Genomic DNA, 19,675 nt, shown 5'->3' with positions numbered 1-19,675 from the left:
TTTTGCTATAGGGCGTGTGCACTCGCCAGACAGAGACAGACAGACAGACAGAAAGCAAGAAATCACCCCCCCCAGGGGGGATAGCCACGCAGCAATGCCTTCTCCTTCAGTCTCCTCTCGGGATCCTGGGCACGCACACACACACACACCCGGTGTGAATTTAAGCCACCTGGTCCGGGACTTGAACCACGGTCAACTACATGGGAGCCCAGCGACATAGCCATTACACTAACTGCTGGTCCCATTTATTTTTAAATTGTCATTTAAGAAACTTCTCTTTCCTGTAAGTCCAATGCCATGAACTAAATTGTACTCTTTTCTCCCAAATTCTTACAGTGAAGGCCTACCCCCAGTACGACTATATTTGGAAATAGGGACCCTGAGGAGGTAAAGTAAAATAAGGTCACGAGGGAGGGATCCTGCTACATGCAGTCACACAGAAGTCATGTGAGCACAAAATGATACAGTGGCCATCTACAAGCCAGTAGAGAAACCTCACCAGAAACTGACCACAGTGGCTCATTGATTACGGACTTCCACTCCCCAGAACCATGAGAAATTAATGCCTGTAGTTTAAGCTATCGGTCTATGATACTGTTACAGCAGCCTGAGCACACCACTACACCTAATGATGTAATAAAATCTGTATTGCACTTAGGATCGTTACTTTGCGGTGGAAGCCTCACCACCCCAGGTTACCTAGTCTGCTATACTGCCAGGGGAAGTGTAAAACTTCAGTGCTTAACCTAAGTGCTCTTTTATGCAACGGCAGGAGTAGGAGCTATTAATAAAGGGTCCTCAATAGGGACTATAAACAAAATTAAAATTAAACAGCATTCACTTCATGCAACAAATATGCTTATGTTCATTCTTTTTAAGGTTAATTGCTAACGTTTTTGTGTACTTTTCATATCCCAGTCTCTTCCCCAAATTTATGAGATGTAAGTTAAAAACCTGAAGGACTACAGGAACAGAGGTAAGATTTTACTTCCATTTGCAGTGGAAGGTCATTAAGAGAAAGGTCAGAGTAGAGTTGATCATATATTTGGAGATAAAGGCGAGAATGTGTGAATTAACAAGCATTAGCTTTAACTGCAAAACACAAACCAGTAGCTTAAACAAAGTAGTTTATTTGTGTCTCCCAAAGAAGTCCGGAAATGATGGTCTAGCACTGGTATGGTTGCTCCATGGTGGTCGCAGATCCTGGCTTCTTCTATCTTCCATCATGACGACTGTATGTTTCACAATCCAATCCAGCCGAACAACAAGTCCTGTAACAGTGCTATGCTAGGTTAAGCTGGAGAAGGGCAAAATCCTAATTGGAACCCTGCCTTCAAGGATCGCTATGTTCTCTTTTGGAAACTACCATGAATTTCTCCTAGCTGAGCTGCAAAGGCTAGGGTATAATCCAGCTGTCGATGACATGTAATCTTCCCAAAATATATACTCCTATTTCCCAAACAGCCACAGAAACATGTCTTAGGTGGTTTTGAATGTCTGTTCAGTGATTTTTGAAAGATGGGTAACTCGAGAGAGATGTACTGACAACAAATAGTGGAACGTGTAAATGCTGGTCTTTAAAGCCAGCTGTCCTATGTTATGTACACATTAAGAGGTCAATGAAGTACAGAAGCATCCGATGTTAAAATTAAGATGGCCGGGAAAAAATACATGAAAGATTTTCTCATTCACACACTGAATTTTTTCTTAAGAGAGATTTTTGCTATAGGGTGTATGTACCTGCCGGAGAGACAGAGAGACAGGAAGTGAGAAATCACACCCCAGGGAAGGATGGCCACACCACAATCCCTTCTCCTCTAGTCTCCTCTCAGGATTTTTGGCACACACGCACACAAGCCTGGTGTGAGTTTGAGGCACCAGGTCCAGGACTTGAACCACAATTAACTATGTGGGAGTACAACAACATAGCCATTATGCCATCTGTTGGTCCCCACATGCTGAATTTTTAAATTTAGTACAGCATAGGTAAATGAGTAGAATAAGTCTGGCTCAGAAATAATGGAAACTTTTCTCCTCCCCCAAAATGACTTATTTTATAAAATAAGCACATACTCAATTGCTTAAAATAAATTTGAATACACAAATGTATAAAGAAATAAGGAAAACCACAAACAATACCTCTGTCAAGAGACAGTCACATTTTGGTGTTTCTCCCTCTGGACTTTTCTGAGCATGTACTTATAATAACTTCCTTTTCCAAAATGGGATACCACCACACATGCTGCTTTTCCTCGTACTCGTATATGCACCACACTCATGTCTCTGTTCAAAGTGGAATCTCCAAATCGAAGTCACAGGGCAGTCTTCCGCACGTTTCTTCCCTGACACCACCACATCAGAAAGGGAAGAGCAGAGTCTACTACAGGACTACCAGACTCCTGCAGTCTCTTACTGATAACCAACTCCACAGGTCTCTCTGTGCCTAGAGCAGTCTGGGTGCAGCAGAAAGGTTCTCAGAGACAGGCCTTCCAAGGTGGGAAGGGCGGTTTATGCCCCAGTAAGTCTAACTGCTTGGGGTCGCTGGGTCTGCCAAGACCATATGTGTGCGGAGGACTCCGCCTCATGGCCCCTCAGGATAGGTAAAAATGTGAGGCAACCTCCAGTGAGAGTTTGGAGCCCCTCAGCTCTTAGCAATCCTGCAGGATAATCTTCTGCCTCTGTGTCCTAGACTCAGAAACTGCTGTAGGATGGTAATTAAGCTCTTTCACTCACCATGTTTTTTTCCCAAAGCACAGATTTATCTCCCTGTTTGAATAGGAATCTCAGTCTGCATAACTTCTCACAATGTTCAAAAAGAATCATAAAAGATGCTTTGCTCAGAGAAAACATAAAGAGCTGCTCAAAAGAAAAATATAAAGTACTTCACAATTTAGCCTAGGGAATGTGGCATAAAGGAATGACGACTACATCAGCAGACAGCTTTAATGTGTGAACCTAGCAGAGTTAACATGCTGAAAAAAAAGTCTAGTTGCAGAAAAAAGATGACTGCTAGGTGAAGACAGTGATTAATCTTCTACTGCGCCTAGGCAAAGAGAGGATAAAGCCAAGGAATCCCATCTTTCCTCAAGCAAACTGCACCCTTAAGTACAAAAAAGCTGATCAGGCCAGCAGGTGGTGCTGTGGTTAAGACAGCTAGATCCAACATAGACAACTGTGTAGTTCAAGTTCCAAATCTGGTGGCTGGAGAAACATGCCTGCCCAAAATCCAGAGAAGAGAATGGAGAAGGGCTCTGTGGCATGGCCATTCCCCTCCTCGGGAGGGAGGGTGAGCGCTGTCTCACTTTCCCTCTTTCTCTGTTTCTAGCAAGCCCATGTGCCCCACAGGGAGGAAAAAAACTGCTCAAGTGTGTAGGAAATTCAGTAAAACAAAAGATCAGGCCCCATAATATAGCATGTAAATGCTCAACTTGTTAAAGATCAACACAACCTAAGCTACATTCAGCACCATACTCTCAGGTAGAGGGATAGTGGGGAACTACACAAGCCAGCCAGAGGCTAAGCTGCAAACAAAGTGGCCTAAATAGAAAAAGAGACTTCTACAATCTGAACAAAACTGCTCAGCAGCAGCTGCTCTGGAAAGGTGCAGCAAACTGGCCGGCAAACCTGGGGAGGACCGATGCAAACTTTTAAAAGCAAAAGATGCACTGAAAAACAGAATTTATGTAATTTTCATTGGCAAATTGTTACACTCTGTAACTTCCTGAACTTTATACTAAAAGTAATTGTGAGTACATGAGTGTGTGTATGTGCACCAAGAGAGCAAATGCAGTTCCTGAGGACTGAACCTAGGAAGGCAATGTCAAGGGTTGTTAAGAGGATGATCTCTGCACCCCGACTCCACATACAGTTCTGGGTAAGAAAGTAAAAGAACAGAGGGCTCAGAAACATAGAAAATAACGAAACTAGAGCTTCAGTGTCATCACCTCTTTAACTCTAGTTGTATTTTAGGTCTTCACTATCGGTAAACTATGGTTCACAAACACTACTCATCAAACCATCCAAAAACGAAAGATGTGAAGAAGGAAGGTTAATGCTGAAGACCTTTAGGTTAGACTCTAACCACTGTTTCAAATCCCCCTCCTATTTGGGTTAAAGCTTCAAATCCCATTGGGATCATTCCTCTGTCAGCATTTATTGAGTGGCTATTCTGTGCCAAGCACTGGTTAAGGTACAGGTACACAGAGAAGTGTCAGTCCTTGCCTTCAAGTCTACAGAACAAACAAAACCGAAAATCAGTATTCAAAACCACGGTATAAATGCCTTATGTATAGTAACATTCAGTAAATACTGAATGGCTGTATCAATAATTTAAGAGAAGTATGCACAAAAATCACAGGGCTCTCCCAAAGGACACCTATCCCTTTGCCATAACACAGACAGATGAACCTAGAAGTTCTCTATTTTGTATACTTGTCCACAGAAACCACCCCTAGAAAAATAAACTCCTAGAAAATTTCCTAATAGAGCTACCAAGGTTTATGCCACAAAAAGGGAGAGGGGGAGTAACAATCAGGAAAAATATTATCACTCATCTTATATAAAAAGAGTACTTTAATTCTTTTCCTCGGAAATTATAAAGACTATACATGATTTGGAAATGAGACTGTACCAAGCAACGGCCAAAGGAGAATCATCCATTCTACACCTTCTCTTTGGTCTGGTCACTCAGAAATATAATGTTATCTGTAAAAAAGCCAAAGTATAAATATTACTTTGAAAAATCTTTTTCATCTTATTTAATAACTCCCCTCTAAAAGGGACTTCAGTGCTATTACAAACTTTCAACACATCAAGTAGCATTTGCTGTGTTTATGAGAGATACAAACAGCAGGCACAAATACAACTCAAGTTGGGCTTTTCTGTTTGACCACCAATTCAAATCTTGTTAGAATAGGTGGAGTATTTCTTGTATTCCCTGAAGACAGTTGATATAAAGTCTTCTTTTGCAGTAATTTCCTGCAAAGAACTGATCACAAATCTCGATGCTTGAGAAGCTCAGACAGACGCTACGGGGCCAGTCAGCATCCCCACACAGACGGGGAGGAAGGCACCTCATTCCACAGACTGGAGGCATGAGGAAAGGGCAGGGAGCCACATATGGCCCTGTCAGCAATGCCAGATTTGTTTATAATTTTAATTTGAAAACCTAATTTAGAGAGAAACTAAACTGTTAGTTAGAAATTGTTTATTTTTAAACAATGAAACAGGATGACTTTTATAGACCCATTTTAGGGGAAATTTTTTACTCATTAATATTACAAGACGAGCATTTTTATGCAAAAACAACAGATGCTGCTATTAAAATGCTGTGTCAGAGGGAGTTAGCTTAGGATATGCAAAGGGGGAAAAGTAACTCCAAAAAGTTTTGTTTTCTAACTATAAAATTGTCCAAAGAGGTTAATCTAGTTTTCTAACTATAAAATTGTCCAAAGAGGTTATCATGTAACAATTGAATATTTGTTCATGACTTCATGACTACAGTTATCCCCCCAAAAAAAGTACTTCGGTACAGGATGGCAATTTAGATGAGCATTAGAACTGACATCAAGTGTGAAAAGCCAAGAGTGCCATCCCCTGGTGGTTATTTTAGTCTCATACATAACCCCTAGAAGAAAAAAAATATGTTTTATAAAACAGACTGCCCAAATTGAACTCTCTTATTCAATATAAATGTCATTAAAGATCTATTCAGTTTAACCACCAGTCATAAACCTATAGTTAACTGACATTACTCATGAAAAACAATAACAAGAAAACAAAATAGCAATCTCAAATGGTTCTATTTGGTTTGGTCTGCAGCATGCCAACAATCTAGACAGCCCAAAGACTGCCCATACACTCAGGTAGGAAAATACTCACATTGGTTTTCAAAGTCAATATACTTTCAAAGAAACTTACCAATAAGAAACTATATGATTATTATTTATAACAAATTATAATTTACCAATATGGTACAGACATGAATTTACATGAATTTACATGAATTCTAGAGAGACAGAAAGGAGAAAGATAAATTAAAAATTTAGTCCTAAAAAGAGACAGTAAGATATATTTTTAAATGCATTAAAATGTATACACTCATTTATGAAGTAATAAAGAAAATCTGAACACCAATATAAAAAAAACTTAACCATGGTTTCATAATATGAGGTGTAATAAAACCATAGTAGTTACATTTTTAAAAAGAACCCTTACCTTTCAGAGGTACCTGCTAAAATTTATGAATGAAATGACATAATGTCTGGGATTTGCTTCAAAATAATACAGGTGGTGAAAAAGTGACTCAGTATAAAGGAAATAATATTAGCCCTCAGTTAATAACTGATGAAGCAAAATGACAGGGGTTCATTTTACAATTCTCTCTACAGTTACATATACTAGACATTTTCATTACAAAAAAATAATTTTTAAATGACTGCTGTGGTTTGAATGTGTCCCCACTAAAATTTATATGTTGAAATTTGATTGCTATTGTCATGTAATCTAACTACAGTATTAAAAGGTAGGCCTTTGGAAGTAATTAAAATTACAGATCAGCAGGGTAAGGTACTCAGCACTGAAAACTGGTAGCTTTGTAAGAAGAAAGACCAGATCTGACATTCTTGCCCTCTTCCCAGGCAATGTGAGGAGTCACCTCAAGACTCTACAGAGAGTCCAGCCAACAAGAAGACTCTCACCAGCTGTAGCCCCATAACCCTGGACCTCTAGAATCATGAGCTGAATAATCATGAGCTGAATAAATCTGTATTCTTTAAGAACTATTTAGTCTGTGATATTCTGTCATAGCAGCAGAAAAAAAAAAGACTAAAACAATGACATTATCAATCTTTGGCAAATCTCAGAAGGTGGTAAACACTTAAACACTACTATAATAAAATTTCTTTCTTTCCCAGCTACTCATTTATAAGAAGGTTTCTTGGTGTCTATAAAAATGAACAAAATAACAAAACTGAGGTTTGAAAATGTCTAATTTTAACAATTTAGCCAAAAAATGGAAAAATAATTTTCTCATTAAAAAATATATTTCCAGTAATATTTTAGTTTTTGTATGTGCACACTGAAATTGTTTTGGTCAATTAGTACTAGAAAAAAATATGACAAACAAATCAAGCAGAAATATTTAGACCTTTACTGTCAGAGAAGTTTAAAAAATTTTTATTTTCTTTTATGTGTGTGTGTGTGTGTGTGTGTGTGTGTATACATATATATATTTTTTTGGAGGGGGGTTTGTTATAGGGAGCGTGCACTCACCAGAGAGACAGAGAGAGACAGAGAGGCAGAAAGTGAGAATCACACCCCCAGGGGCATGATTTTCTCCTGTGATGCCAAAATCTCAGGATCTTGGGCATGCATGCACACACACCTGGCGTAAATTTAAGCCACTGGGTCTGAGACTCGAACCATGGTCGACTACATGGGAGTCCAACGATATAGTCATTACGCCAACTGATGGTCCCTATGTATATATTTTTGATACATTCATACAGTAAGATGAATATAAGAGTCTTAACTATATAACATGCTATATTAAGATACACTTCTGAGGAGAAATAGAAACAGTAAAATACACTCAAAGAAAAATGAATATCAAATTTCCAAATGTCTAAGACCTTCTTTGTATATTTTTTAATGAGATGGTAAGTATTGAAATGCTATAGTATTCATACTCCATTAATACATTTAAGAGTAACAAAATATTCTCATACTGAAAAAAATAATGTCAACTTCAGGATGTTCAAAAAGGGTATACTGTTTTCAAAATTCTTACAGAATTTTTTAAAGTTCGAAAATTCTGCTTCAGGGGATATCTTCTTAGTTATCTTTAAACTTTAACTGTCTATGTTGTTTTATATTTTGCATGAAGAGAAGAATAAAACTTTATGATAAATTTCAAATACAAATTTCAGCCTATGAAGTACCCAAAGGATCTAAATTGATCTGTACAAATGTTAATACCATTTACATTACTGTAATCATCTTAACATGTTAGCCCATGTACTTCAATAAGACAGTATATTAAGTTTTTCTAATTCTCAACAGTAAGTACTGGCATAGACAATCTAATTTTATACTCTATTAAAAAAACTACTTGTAAAGTAAAACTGTGGGTACAGAGATCATTTTTTAAAGAAGTAGATAAATATGGAAGCCTAGCTGGTGGTAAAACCAGTCACAGAATTATTCTGGTAAGATGCTTTATAATCTCATTAGCACCAACACTTACAGCCCCAGTTCAAGGCACTTACAACACAGCCACGCCTTCAAAGGAAGAAAGGGAAAAAGTAGAGGACGGCTATTGCCAGGAGCTTCTTACCAGCTATGATTGTTGTTGCCTGCCGTCTCACATTATTTTTATCTGTGTATTCGCCATAGTCTACTTTGCCTTCCACATAAATTCGAGACCTGATACAAAGAAAATGTAGCTTTTAGCCTGACAATTCTAATGTTCTTTATAAGCCAGTCAGTCAGGGTGGAAATGAGTATACCCTGAGCATGAAATCTATAATCACACATAATGCTCACCTTTGCTACCATTCTTCAAAGTTCAGAATTAAGGGCGTGGTGGTGCCCACCCTATGGCAAAGTTCAGAATTAAGAATCTTGGAGAGATGTACAAACTACCTGACACATTTAAGAGAAGACGACAATGTTTTCACCCTTCAGCTAATCTTACAAAAGTTATATACATAGACTAAAAACCTGTTAAAGATCATAGGCCGAAAATGCCAATGACAAAAAAAGCAACCTAAGACCAAGAAGCTAGAAGGGTACTCAGTGGCATGCTTTATATCTCTAGGAATGAATTCCAATGTGTCATTCTCCTTGACCTTCAAACCTGGACTCCCTCACAGATTTGTTCGTTTTCACTTATTTCTCAACTCCTTTCTACAGTAAGGTTCATGACCTCATTCTCCAGGGACTTAGATTATTAAAATGGGTCAGTAAAGGAGTTAGACAATACAAGAAGAAGCCAGTTCCAGGGCTCAAGTCTTGGCCCCCTTCAGCTTAAAAAAGCGCTGGCTACAAAGCACAACAGTTAGGCGTTGTGCAGAAGAAGCTGGATCCCATATGACTTGCCAGGATTGAGTCCCAGACCCAGAAGCTTGAAAAACTCACAGGACATGTATGAATATGCCCAGAATTATGACAGGATAGAGAACTGAAGTAAAAAGGATGGCAACATGGCAAGGCCTCACTGAGGAGTTCTCTCTCTCATGTGCATGCACCCTCTAACATAAAAACGAAACAAAAAAAAACAAAGAAAAAAAAAAACCCACCATGCATACTGAGGATCCTGACAAAATAGAGAAGTGAAGGAAAAAGCACCGCAGTATACCGGCCCACTGGGAGAAGGGAAACTTTTTCTTTCTGTGCACGTGCATATGCCCTCTGGCATAAAAAAACAAATAAGTCAAAGTCAAAATAGAAGCTTTTAGGTTATATATCACTCAGTTCATTCTTGTGTCTTGAAGGCTGAACTAAATATTTTAAAAGGCAGAAGTTACAGCTGGCAGCCCCAGTTTTCGTATTTAACTACCACAGGAAAGTACTAAAGAAAGAAAACAAAACTAGTGAAATGATCAGGTGTCAAATACACAAAGACACACACACACAAAGACACCAATTCATCAGTAGGTGGAACTGCATTTAGATACTTCCCTTACAACATTCTACACGTGCTTGTATGTACATAGCACATACTCACGCATATATACATTAGAAAGATAATGCAGTAATCTGCAGAAAAGAATTGGAAATGTTAGCCACTGCTGAAGTTCTTTTTTTATGAAATATGCTTTGCTGCTTCTTACAAGCACATTTCTTTTTTTTTTTTCTTAAGAGATTTTTACTATAGGGCACATGCGCTCACCCAAGACAGAGAGAGACAGAGAGAGAGAGAGTGAGAAATCACCTCCCGGGGAGATAGCCACACCACAATCCCTTCTCCTCTCTGGATCTTGGGCATGCAAGCACATGCAGCTGGCATGAGTTTCAAGACACTGGGTCCGGGTCTCAAACTGCAATTGGCCATGTGGGAGTCCAGCACCTTAAACCACTACACCACCTGCTGGCCCCACAACACATTTCTGAACCTATTTACAATTAATACAACTGCTGTTACAAACATATGTTTGTCCTTTTGTGTGTCTGAAAAGACACTTTCATAACCAACCTAAGCTTTCCAAAAAGGAACTAAGTCACAGAAAATTATTAAATATAAAATATCTGCTGTGGATATTACCATAATAACTTACTATGTCAGGCTTCAGACATTCCAGATCCTCTGCTGAGGACATTCCATGGATGCCAAGAGGCAAGGCAACACCCTCAGGACCCTGGCTGTGGAGCTCCTACAAGCCGGTGTTGCACTTGCTCACGCGGCACTGGGTACACTCTGCCTCTCTCCTGCCCCATCTGTTTCTACGTATGTACACACTTTGTTTGTGCTAAATTACAAATTCTTAGAAGGCTTTATACACCTTTAAATTAGTCACACACACAGCAACATAACTTGTATATATTATTAGGATTTAATAAGTACCTTTTAAGTTAATGTACTTAGTAGTACTCAGTGATAAAGGAGTTACATGTTCCTTACATGAGAATATCTGTGTATCAGTTTTTTAAACCATTCATGTTCTCTATAAGAACCTTCCTTCTTCAACTTACCCCTTTTTCACATACTGATATGCCACATCTCTGAGACCTGGCCGGAATACTGATATCCTGTGCCACGTTGTCTTTTGACTGACATCACCTACATGAGAACATGGAACACAGTTATAAATGCCAGCAGACAAAACAAATGTAAACAGACAACATACCCATCAAAACCAAAGTCATGGTACCAGCCAATGGAATAACGGTTATGTCGCTGGACTCCCACGTGGTCAACTATGGTTTGAGTCCCAGACCTGGTGGCTTAAAACTCATACCAGGCACATGTGCATGCATACTTAAAATCCAGAGAGGAGAATGGAGGAGAAGGGACTGCGGCATGGCCATCTCCCTAGGGGGAGTGATTTCTCACTTTCTGTCTTTCTGTCCTTCCAACGAGCGCGAGTGCCCTATAGAAAATAGAAATTGTGACTTTTTTTAAAGAGATTTTTTGCTATAGGGCTTGTGTTGGAGAGATAGAGAGGGAGAGACGAGAGAGAGAAAGAGAGAGAGAACGAAAGTAAGAATCACCCCCTAGGGAGGATGGTCATACCACAGGAGAGAACGAAAGTAAGAAATCACCCCCCAGGGAGGATGGTCATACCACAATCCCTTCTCTTTTATTCTCCTGTTGGGATTTTGGGCATGTACACACACACATGGCCTGAGTGTGTATATATATATATTTTTTTTTGGGGGGGGGGTTTGCAATAGGGCACATGCGCTTGCCAGAAAGACAGAGAGAGAGACAGAAAGTGAGAAATCATCCCCAGGGGGGAGAGCCACACCACACACTCTTCTCTCCTCCATTCTCCTCTCGGGATCTTGGGCACACACGCACACACACGCGCACCCAGCCTGAGTTTTAAGCCACCGGGTCCAGGACGCGAACCACGGTCAACTACATGGGAGTCCAGCGACGTATCCTGGCCCAAGTTTTTTAAGCTGTCGGGTCCGAGACTCGAACCACAGTCAGCCATGTGGGAATCCAGTGATGTAATCATCACGCCATGTGCTGGCCCCTCTTTGTCTTTTAAGAGAGTTTTTTTTACTATAGGGCACATGCGCTGGACAGAGAGACAGAGACAAAAAGCAAAAATTCACCCCCTGGTGAGATAACCATGCCACAATCCCTTTTCCTCCATTCTCCTCTCTGTACACACACACATGCCAGCCTGAATTTCAAGCTGCCAGGTCCAGACTTGAATCATGGTTGGCCATGTGGGAGTCCAGTGACGTAACCCTTACACTACCAGGTCGTCCCATCAACATCACAATTTCTAAGAAAACAGGACAGGATTAAAAGTAGCCTAGCTAGGGGCCAGCAGACGGAGGAGCAGTAACGTTGCTGGACTCTCACCTGGCCTACGGTTTGGGTCCCAGATATGGCAGCTTAAAAGTCACACAGGACACATGTGCATGCATGCCCAAGAACCCAGATGGAGAATGGAGGAGAAGAGACTGCAGCATGGCCATCCCCTCCAGAGAGTGATTTCTCACTTTCCCTCTCACTGCCTCTGCCTCTCTCTCTCCAACAAGTGCATGCATTCAAAGGCAAAAACCTCGGGGGGGGGGGGGGTAGCATATCTAATTATAATACATAACTGGCAATAAATAATGTCTCTTTATTGCTGAAAAAATTTAGACTCTAGTCTTTTATACTCACCCATTTGGTACACTTCATTTTCCCCTGATCTCCACATCTCATTTGTTGCCAAAGAAAATATTGTGACTGGATTTTTTCCTTCCACCTGTCTCATGACAGGGTCCTGACCCACTCGCCCAAGTAACTGCACACGATTCAGAGCTGGAAATACAACACGGAGACAAAAAAAAAAAAAAAAAAAGAATAGACAGTGAAAATCTACTGTGGACTGAATGTTTGTGTCCTTGAGGCAATACTCCATCTCTTGAAGCCCTAACCCCCAACGTGATGGTATTTGGAGGTAGGCCTTTGGGAGGCAATACGTTAAGATGAAGTCATGAGGGTGGGACCCTATGATGGGATTAGAGCTTTTGTAAGAGGAAGAAAGCAGAGTTTTCTTTCTCTCTCTGCCATGTATACAAGCAGTGTGATCATTTACAAGCCAGGAAGAGGGCCTTAACCAAAGGACCAAGCACACACTTCAAGAGCAGCTTACTGCAGGAGCCCGTGTGTACAGAGAAGGTATGAGGGAACAGGCCGAGATTTCACTGACAGTCCTCTCCTGTTTCTTTAGTGGCAACCCTCCTGACGGCACTTCTGTGACTGCACACAAAAGGTAAATTCAAAACAGCACCACTTTCACAATAGAGTATGCCACTGATTGTGAAACCAAGAATCCAACCATGTTACCACCTGATCTCGGACTTCTAGCCTCCAGAACTATGATAACTGTCTGCTGTTTAAGCCGCCAGTCCATGATACTTCTGCTACAGTAGCCTGAGCTGATTAATAAAGAAATCCACATTCAAGATTGAGAGAAATGTTGAGACTAGGAAAAGTTTCAAGTACTACTTCAACTTAATCTCTAATAAGCAAAAGTCAATTTCTAAAAGATCAGGAGAAAAAAAAAAGGAGTTAAAGGAGTGAATAAAGGGGCCGGCAGGTGGTGTGGTGGTTAAGGGCTCTGGACTCCCACTTAGCCAACTGCAGTTCAAGTTCCAGATGTGGTGGCTTGCTTTCTCACCTTCCCCCCCCTCTTCACCTTGCTCTGTTCCTCTCTGGTCAAATTAAAAATAAATAAATAATTAAATAAAGTTAAATAAAAATTTAAAAAAAAAAAAGAGAGCTTGACTAAAGGGAGGTTCGGAGGAGAAAAAAAGGCTGGCAACAAAAGAGAAAAAGGTCGCAGAGAAAAAAGCCCCATGGGCCAGCAGGTGGCATGGCGGTTAAGGCGCTGGACTCCCACAGAGTCAACTGCAGCTTGAGTCCTGGACCTGACAGTCTCCTTTCTCACTTTATTTCCCTCTTTCTCTCGCTCGCTCACTCGCTCACTCTCGCTCTGGTGAGTGCACATGCCCTATAGCAAACTGAAATAATAATAAATTTTAAAAAGAAAAAAATTTTTTAAAAAGAAAGAAGCCCAACAAAGCAGACCTTATTATTAAATTCCTCTTTAAGATATCTTTTAACTGTCTGTATAGCTAGAAGAACAAATCTGAGTTCTGAAAATCTTTATAAATAAAAGGGAATTATTACTATGATACAATATCCTTCATAATCCTAAACTAACATAATCTCAGAAGATGCAGATAACTGAGTTAAGACCCAAGGAAATCCTCATGGCAGGACAGTGACAACAGGGTGGGTAATTGTCTGTCACAAGGAGTGTAAGGGCCCAGTTCCTGCTAGTTCCCCACAACCTGAGAACAGGCTGAGATCTGAGGAGCAAACACAAACCAAAGGCATAACGGTCACCAGGGTTAACCCAGCCAGTGCACCACCTCCACGCCACATTAGAGGATTTGAGCACGTCATTATACGTAACAGTTAGACTTTGAAATCAGCTACTTACATCTTTCAAGAATCAAACTGCTAGCTATTTCAGATTCATGTCTTACAAACTGACGAAGTACCTAAAAAGAAACAAATGAGTAACATGCTTTTAATTTTTTAGGGAAGGCAAATGATAACAGAAGACCTGCTTCTATCTGTTCACCATTTAGTCAGTGGTTCAAGTTCCAGGAAAGAGACTTTGTCACATGTTCTCTCAAGACACAGTACCAAAGGACCAAGCACACACTTTAAGAGCAGCTTACTGCAGGAGCCCGTGGGTACAGAGAAGGTATGAGGGGACAGGCCGAGATTTCACTGATAGTCTTCTCCTGTTTCTTTAGTGGCAACTCTCCTGACGGCACTTCTGTGACTGCACACAAAAGGTAAATTCAAAACAGCACCACTTTCACAATAAAGTATGACTCTGATTATAAATCTAACCTGTATCTACAAGTCACCGCCAGTTATAAAAAAATTTGGCTTTTGTCGGGAGACACAGAAGGATGCAAAAAATACTGTTTCAATAGAATAAATGGACTTTTTTTTGACAACTCACATATTATCATATTTTGGTTACAGTAGACTTTAGAAATTGAGAAATTTAGATTTATCTAAAGTACAGATTTAATCTATCATTAAACCCAAGGAGAAGAGAAAAAGATCAATGCTTTATAGTTAATACTTAACATATTACTACATAGATTCATTAATTATGTAAAAAGAAAGGGTTAGAGTGTGTGAAATAAATACAACTACTTATGCCTAATTCTCATCCATAAAGAACAGAGAATAAGAAATTAAGTTAAATTCCAATGAATGCAAATAAATAAATTTAAATAAAAATAGAATGCACATACAAAAAATAATAAATTCCAATGAAATACATTTCTTACATTCATTATAAGAATGACTTTCTAATAAAGCAATAGCAGATCTCAAACTCCATCTCTCACTGGATGTAACTATAAATCTATGAAATTGCTTTCCCCTGCATGCTCCTTCAGAATTCAAAAGGAATTAGGAGATACCTCAAATGCGTTTAGCCTGAAGTGTTTCACTTAAAACAGGCGGCACAGCAGTAGAAATCAACACTCTGTGAGGCAGGTCCACAGGAAGTATTGCCGGCTCGTGTCCAGAGACCTCCCTTAGTAAGCCTGGCACCTGTGGGACCACGACACACAGCTAGCTGACACTGGGGGTGGACCGTGACATCAAGACTCTGTAGAGGATGCTGTATCTGTCTCATGGACTAACTCAATAAACTTTAAAAATAAATTTTAAAATGTTAAAATTAGCAAAAATAAGTAATATCTACTTTAAAAAGCTACTGAAAGTATTAAACCTCTTCTCTAGGAAGTTTAGCCCAATATGGTGTTCAATACTTTTTTAAACTTTTGGCCAAAAACCATTTGCCCAAGAGAAAGAGAGAGAAAGCACCCCCAGTGATGGGCCTGGGCACACCAGGCCTTTTTTCTTCAATTTTTCTATCCTATTAGGATTCTGGGAAAGCACATGTGCTGAATTTGTTTTCAAGCCATGGGACCAGAAACCAACCTTGGCTGGGCATGTGGGATCCACTTCCCTCCATACTGTGCTTAACTGCATTCTATAAATATGTGATAGAAAATTGCACGCTTTCAATAGACCAAAAAACAACAACAACATGGGACCAGCAGATGGAGTAATGATTATGTGACTGGACTCTCACATGGCCAACCCTGGTTTGAGTCCTGACCTAGTCGCTTGAAACTCACCCTAGGACATGTGCAGGCATGCCCAAAATCCAGAGAGGAGAATGGAGAAGAGAATCACCCCAGGGGGGTCATTTCTCTCTCCTTGTCTGTCTCTTCGGCAAGCACACACACATTATACCAAAAATTTCTCTTAAAATAAAAAAGAAAGAAAAACAGTTTAAGATAAACACATGTGGTTCTGCAGTTAAGTACAAAGATACTACTATCCAAATCAGTCATCAGCAAAGGGTAGTTAGTCTCTGCCACATAATAGCAGCACTTACGTTACTAACAATTATGAATACTAAAGGCCAGTTAATTTCTTTATTTGCTCTCAACTAGTCCTAAATCTATAAATAATGTAAAATTATATTACAAAGCTATGATAATCAAAACAGCATGGTATTGGCACAAAAACAAACATCAGGACCAATGGAACAGAGTAGAGACTAAAAAAGTAAACCCTAAAACATACAGCTGAATCATCTTTGACAAAGGGTACCAGTCAATCCAGTGAGAAAAGGAAAACCTCTTTAGCAAATGGTGCTGGAAAAACTGGATTTCCACCTACAGAAAGATGAATCCAAATCCTATCAGTCACCGTTAACAAAAATCAACTCAAAGTGGATCAAAGATCTAAACCTAAGACCGCAAACTATAAAGCTACTGGTGGAAAACACTTGGGAAACTCTGGGAGACATTGGGGTAGTCAAAGACTTCTTAAGCAAGACCCTAAAGCACAAGCAATAATCCCCAAAATAGACAGGTGAGATTACATCAGATTAAGTTGAAATTTGAAGTTTCCACACAGCAAAGAACACTGTAATTAGCGTGAATCACAACCCTTGGAATGGGAGAGAATTTTTGTTAACTGTGTCTCAGGTAAGGGACTGATAACCACAATACACAGGGAAGTCAAGCGGCATACCCAGAAGAAAATTATTAACTCAATTAAAAGATGGGGAAATGAGCTGAATAAACAACTCTCTAAGGAAGACATAAGAACAGCCAAAAACCGTATGAAAAAATGCTCAACATCCCTCATTGTAAGGGAGATGCAGATCAAAACCATAATGAGTTACCACCTAACACCAGTTAGAATGGCAATGATTAAAAAAGCAAAACATGTGCTGGAGGGGATATGGTGAAAGGGGAACATCCCTACACTGTTGGTGGGAATATATTGGTCCAACCACTGTGGAGAACAATATAGAGGTTCCTCAAAGACCTTCAAATAGAACTACCATATAATCCAGCAATTCCACTCCTAGGTATCTACCTAAAGGACAGGAGAATGACTTAGTCAGAAAAGCGCATGCACAACTATATTCACTGCAGCATTATTCACAACTGCTAAGACAGGGAACCAACCCAAATGTCCACAAACAGATGACTGGATTGAAAAAGTATGGCACATACACTCTGCAGAATACTATTCAGCCATAAAAAAACAAGGCCGCAGAATACTATTCAGCCATAAAAGAACAAGGCCCTGGAATTTGATAGAAATTGGATCAATATGGAAGACTTGTTGCTGAGAGACGCAAGTCAAGCTATGAAAGAGAGACACTGTATGTCTCCACTTAACATATACTGACTGTCCATACTCTATGGTACAGACTGAAAGACTGGAGGTTATAAAAGCATTAAAAACTCTTATGGACACTAGAGACAAAGTGGAAAGAGAGTGTGGGAGAAGAGCATAGGAAAGCAAATTTGGGGGGGGGGAAATAGATAAGACACTTGTGGTACCCAGATACGGTTTATTATCTGTTGATGAAGATGTGTATAGTATTGTCAACTGGGCTAGATTGAGGTGTATACCATGCTGGGTAAAGTCTAGATAGAGGTGTATACCATGCTGGGTAAAGTCTCTTTACAACCTAAATGATGTATAGCAATTGAATGTATGAATAATAATAAAAAGAAAAAAACAATGTAAAATTATATGCAAAATTATTTCTCTTTTAGAGTCTAGGAAACTGAAGTTCAAAGAGATCTGAATAACTTGCAGGAAATAAGTGGCTCACTACTTGAAACCAGGGCCATCTGACACTAACCAAGGTTGCTGTTTTTCCCACTAACCTTTGATTCTCTTCCAAGGCTATGATAAAGACAGAAGTACATACTGTTAGATTCGGAAAGCTAATCATTCTATCAGAGAAATATTTTTCAAGTGGCAATACTGTTAACAGAAGCCAAAGACTGCCAATCAAATGAATACCCATTCCTGGGGTACTGTTGGCTACAATGATATCACTAAATTTTAGGGAAGAACATGGATTTGAAAAAGACATGTTACAACTACAGATTCAAACTAAGTGCTGGCTCATGAGTTTTATAGAAAAAACAGTATGTATCATTTCGGACACACAGAAGAGAAGCAGAAATAGGGAAAGGATTCATAAACTTGGATAATTTTTTAAATTAAACTTTTAACCTTTATATTTAGTTTCAAAGGGCCCTTAATACTATAACATTGAATATTAAAACAGTAGTAACTTTTCCATGTTTCACATTTCAACATATAAAAAAGTAGGTTAAAAGTCTGTATTGGTTAAGTGGAGATCCAATTTCCAATTTGACAGTAGAGGGAGATGATAAGTTTCATAAAGGGACTGATTCTTCATTTGTCTTAACAGGAGGCTGGGCAGTAGATGAGAAGGTGTTTTTTGTTTGTTTGTTTTTAAAACAAAACAAAACAAAAAAGTACAGGGACCGGGTGTCAAAAATGTCTAAGTGAGGAAAATGGATAGTTTAGCCCAGTTAAAATGGACAGAAAAGGAACCAACTGAGTAGAATGAGAAAGAATTTGGGACACACTGAATTTGCAGTGATGTGGAAACTGAGCTGCTATTCTCAGTGTGGGGAGATCTGGGAAGGGGAGCATTTATTATATTAACAAGAGGTAGATGATCAGGAAAGGAACCACATGCCTTACAGAAAAATAATGGAATAATAATTCTACAGTCTTTAAATCACTAAAGACTTTAAATGTTACTGGTCTAGGGACCAGCAGAGGGCAATGGCTAAGTCACTGGACTCCCACGTGGTCGAGAGCTATGTCACTGGACTCAGATGTAGTTGACCATGGTTCAAGTCCTAGACCCGGTGGCTCAAAACTCACACCAAGCGCATGTGTGCACGTGCCCAAAATCCTGAGAGAATGTAGGAGAAGGGACAGCAGTGTGGCCTTACACGGGGGGGGGCAATTTCTTGCTTTCTGTCCCTAAAATGCTACTATCTAAATGCAAGTAACAGACAGTTTAAAAATTCACGATTCCTATTATACTAGTGAATACATTTGAAAATTTTTATTCTGTTTTAGTGAACATTATCTACACATGCAAAATCCATTCCAGCTCTTCAAATCAAAGGAATACACATTACGGAGGTGGATGGGTAGGCCCAAAGGGCTTCTGCTCATGGTCAAAAGCCTAAAGAAATTTGACTCCATGGCTGATAATACATCTGAGCACTAATGCATAAAAGTAACTACCTGTAATACAGGTCTTCGAAACATGGCTTCTATTTTCTTGTCTTACAATCTAATCTTTAGGTCTTTCCTAAAGAAAAAACAGAAAGATAAATTAAATACTACACTTTGGAGCAAGAGCACAAGTTCACTAGTCCTAAATCACTAGCTCCATTTATGATTTCTATGCACTCCAACTTGGTGTCCACGACATGTCAACATTCCTGGACATTCGACCAGGTTCCTTCCCTCCCCTCCTCCATTAAAAAAAAAAAAAAAAAAAAAAAAAAAAAAAAAAAAAAAACTTAA

General features: G+C 39.4%; 1 protein-coding gene across 5 annotated transcripts in view; it reads right to left on the bottom strand.

The window, feature by feature from the left end:
• Nucleotides 1–1,110: 1,110 nt before the first annotated feature.
• Nucleotides 1,111–19,675, bottom strand: part of SSBP1 (single stranded DNA binding protein 1) — a 20,535-nt gene continuing 1,970 nt past the window's right edge. For 3 of the 5 annotated variants that reach the window (XM_014586497.2, XM_006145059.2, XM_006145060.3), the window contains exons 2-7: nt 19,391–19,457; nt 14,178–14,238; nt 12,347–12,487; nt 10,693–10,780; nt 8,336–8,424; nt 4,553–4,704 (exon numbers count right to left, since the gene is read on the bottom strand). In XM_014586497.2, coding sequence (XP_014441983.1) covers nt 4,661–4,704; nt 8,336–8,424; nt 10,693–10,780; nt 12,347–12,487; nt 14,178–14,238; nt 19,391–19,414 — 447 coding nt within the window. In that variant the 5' untranslated portion in view covers nt 19,415–19,457 and the 3' untranslated portion in view covers nt 4,553–4,660. Of the gene's footprint in view, nt 1,272–3,300; nt 4,230–4,552; nt 4,705–8,335; nt 8,425–10,692; nt 10,781–12,346; nt 12,488–14,177; nt 14,239–19,390; nt 19,458–19,675 lie in introns of those variants that run through there. The other 2 variants (XM_006145058.3, XM_027770528.1) reach the window with 2 other exon arrangements.

Source organism: Tupaia chinensis, unplaced genomic scaffold (genome assembly GCF_000334495.1).
Source record: "Tupaia chinensis unplaced genomic scaffold, TupChi_1.0 Scaffold000140_1, whole genome shotgun sequence".
Lineage (NCBI taxonomy): Eukaryota > Metazoa > Chordata > Mammalia > Scandentia > Tupaiidae > Tupaia > Tupaia belangeri.
This window is presented reverse-complemented; position numbering and strand designations above follow the sequence as displayed.